General features: G+C 47.5%; 1 protein-coding gene across 1 annotated transcript; it reads left to right on the top strand.

Moving 5' to 3' along the window:
- Positions 1-3: 3 nt before the first annotated feature.
- Positions 4-2,590, top strand: LOC109862613 (the record flags this gene model as incomplete). The annotated part of the gene is made up of 3 exons (XM_020442693.1): positions 4-673; positions 799-1,490; positions 1,701-2,590. Coding segments are annotated over 3 exons (2,252 nt in total), but the record flags the coding sequence as incomplete, so codon positions are not given.
- Positions 2,591-2,830: the final 240 nt, after the last annotated feature.

Raw genomic sequence — 2,830 nt, forward strand, 5'->3', positions numbered from 1 at the left:
CAGTGTTCAACGGGAAGTTTGTCGCGGGTGAAAAAAAGAGTGTGAAATCGTTCAATACGCGCAATCGCGCGTTGTATCACTCGTTGGATCTGCGCGAGTGGTACGATCGAGATGTGATAGATGCGACAATGACCACTCTGGAGGAGTTCCAGAAACGCGACAGCGGTTGGGCGTTGACGCAGATACTGAACCTCACAGTAAATGTGAACAGTCACAATCCGATGCACGCGGGATGTCAGATTAAAATATCGCGCGAGGTTCAGCTCAAACACGCGGTAGTGAACGTACAGTCGCCGGACAATGCGTGTTTCGCGTGGGTAGTGTTCGCCGCGTTGTATCCTAGTGCTTCACATCCTCAACGAATATTACAGTATCCCGCGTACGCGAGTGTGTTGAACCTTGATGGAATAGAGTTTCCAATGACATTGCTCCAAATCGCGCGTTTCGAACGCAACAACAACGTGTCCGTAAACGTGTTTACGGCGGTGGAACAGGGACATGGATACGTGCCACTGCAACTCACATCAAACAAGAAGGAGAAGTATGTGAATCTGTTGTATGTTCCCGATCAACATGATGGACACGTGGGACACTTTGCGTGGATAAAAAATTTATCGCGTTTAGTCAGCTCGCAATTGAGCAAGACTAAACAAATAAAATACATATGCGACCGGTAAGTATGAATGAGTGGTGTAACAGTAACAACAATTTTGAATAAATAAAGTGACTTTTTAAATTGTGAGAAGGTAAATACATTAATCAATGTAGTGTATTGTTTTTATTACAACACATACACAGATGTCTACACTACTTCCGCACGAGTGATAAGCTGGCGGCACACACCGTGGATTGTGAACAATTGAACAACAGCGCAGTCATTCTTCCCGCTGAGGGAAAGAACCGTTTGAAATTTGAAAATTACAACAACAAGGAACAGGTTCCAATGGTGGTGTACGCCGACTTGGAGTGCGTACTCGAGAAACAGGACAAAGAGGAAAACGCATCGAACGCGCACAAGTACCAAAGACACAGCGTGTTCAGCATCGGTTATTACGCGAGCTGCGAGCACATAGACATTGGATACAGATTTCACAGAGGCGAGAACTGTGTGCAGTGGTTCGTAAACGAGCTGCACGATCTCGCGAAACGTGCGAAGACCTTGTTCGCAACAAATGTACCCATGGCGAATCTCACACCAGCGGAGTTCGAGCGGTTTACGAACGCCGAGTGTTGCAACGTCTGCGAACGACCGTTCGAGCGAGATGACACAAAAGTGCGCGATCACTGTCATCTGACGGGACGTTTCAGAGGACCCGCGCACTCCGCGTGCAATCTGAATTACAAACAGGTCTACGTTGTTCCCGTTGTGTTCCACAACTTGTCGGGATACGACGCGCAATTTATTATCAAGGATGTGGCCACCGCTTTCGAGGGTGAGATCAACGTGCTGCCCGTGACAAAAGAGACACTACATATCGTTCACGAAACATGTGAGCAGTACTCGAGATGAAGACAATCAGAAGTGCGTGCAACTGCGGTTCATCGATTCGTACAAATTTCTGAGCACAAGCTTAGAAAAGCTCGCGTCCTATCTCGACAAGAGCAAACTGCGAGTGACTCGAACGGAATTCAGCGATCTCTCCACCGAGGACTGCTCACGCGAAAATGTGTGTTTCCATACGAATACGTGGACAGTGTAGACAAATTGGTGGAAACAAGTTTGCCACCGCGCGAGGCGTTTTACAGTTCGCTGACCAGCGAGACTGTGATGGAGAGCGAGTACGCGCACGCGACGAATGTCTGGCGACGATTCAACATCGACAATTTGGGATCTTACAGCGACCTGTATCTGAAGACAGATGTACTTTTGCTGGCTGATGTATTCGAAAACTTTCGTCGCGAGTGCCTCGCGAGTTACGGACTGGATCCCGCGCACTACTACACGCTGCCGGAATATACTTGGGACGCTATGTTGAAGCACACTCGTGTGACGTTCAAGCTGTTGACCGACATCGACATGGTGATGTTTGTGGAACGCGGCATACGCGGCGGTCTGAGTCAATGTTTAAACAGATACGCCCGCGCCAACAACAGGTACGCGCAATCGTACGATCCATCCGAACCGACGTCGTATCTGATGTACTACGACGTTAACAATCTCTACGGATGGGCGATGTGTCAACTGCTTCCATATGGTAACTTTGCGTGGGTGGAGAACGCGTACGAGTTTGATGTGACAACGGTCGCCGCGGACAGCGACGTTGGCTACATACTCGAGGTTGATCTAACGTATCCGAAAGAACTGCACGACGCGCACAGAGATCTACCCTTTTGTCCGACGCGTGAGGAGCCGCCTGGTAAACATGGAAAGAATCACGTTAAACTGCTCGCCACAGTGTTCAACAAGAAGCGATACGTGATTCATTACCTCAACCTACAGCAGTGTTTGCGATACGGGCTTCGCCTGACGCGAATACATCGAGTACTGCGGTTCTCGCAATTGCCATGGCTGCGCGGATACATCGAACTGAATACCCGATTCCGCGCGAACGCCACCAACGAGTTTGCAAAAAATCATACAAGAATATAAGGCCGATACAAGCCATTCCCAGGATGTTGAGCAGGAACTTGAACGTGCATACATATATGTATACATCTATAACAAGTATTACTTGTAAATTTTTACAAGTAAGTTTTTTGAATTGAAAATTCAATTCGTAAATTCATACGGAATGCGGGATTTGCATCTCACATTCAAAACGCTTATAATTGCAGCCAGCGTAAGTTAAATAATATTTAAGGCTCGTGAAAATGTCATACAAGAATATAA

The sequence above is a fragment of the Pseudomyrmex gracilis genome, unplaced genomic scaffold, assembly GCF_002006095.1.
Source record: "Pseudomyrmex gracilis isolate BER0280 unplaced genomic scaffold, ASM200609v1 scaffold_2062, whole genome shotgun sequence".
Taxonomy (NCBI): domain Eukaryota; kingdom Metazoa; phylum Arthropoda; class Insecta; order Hymenoptera; family Formicidae; genus Pseudomyrmex; species Pseudomyrmex gracilis.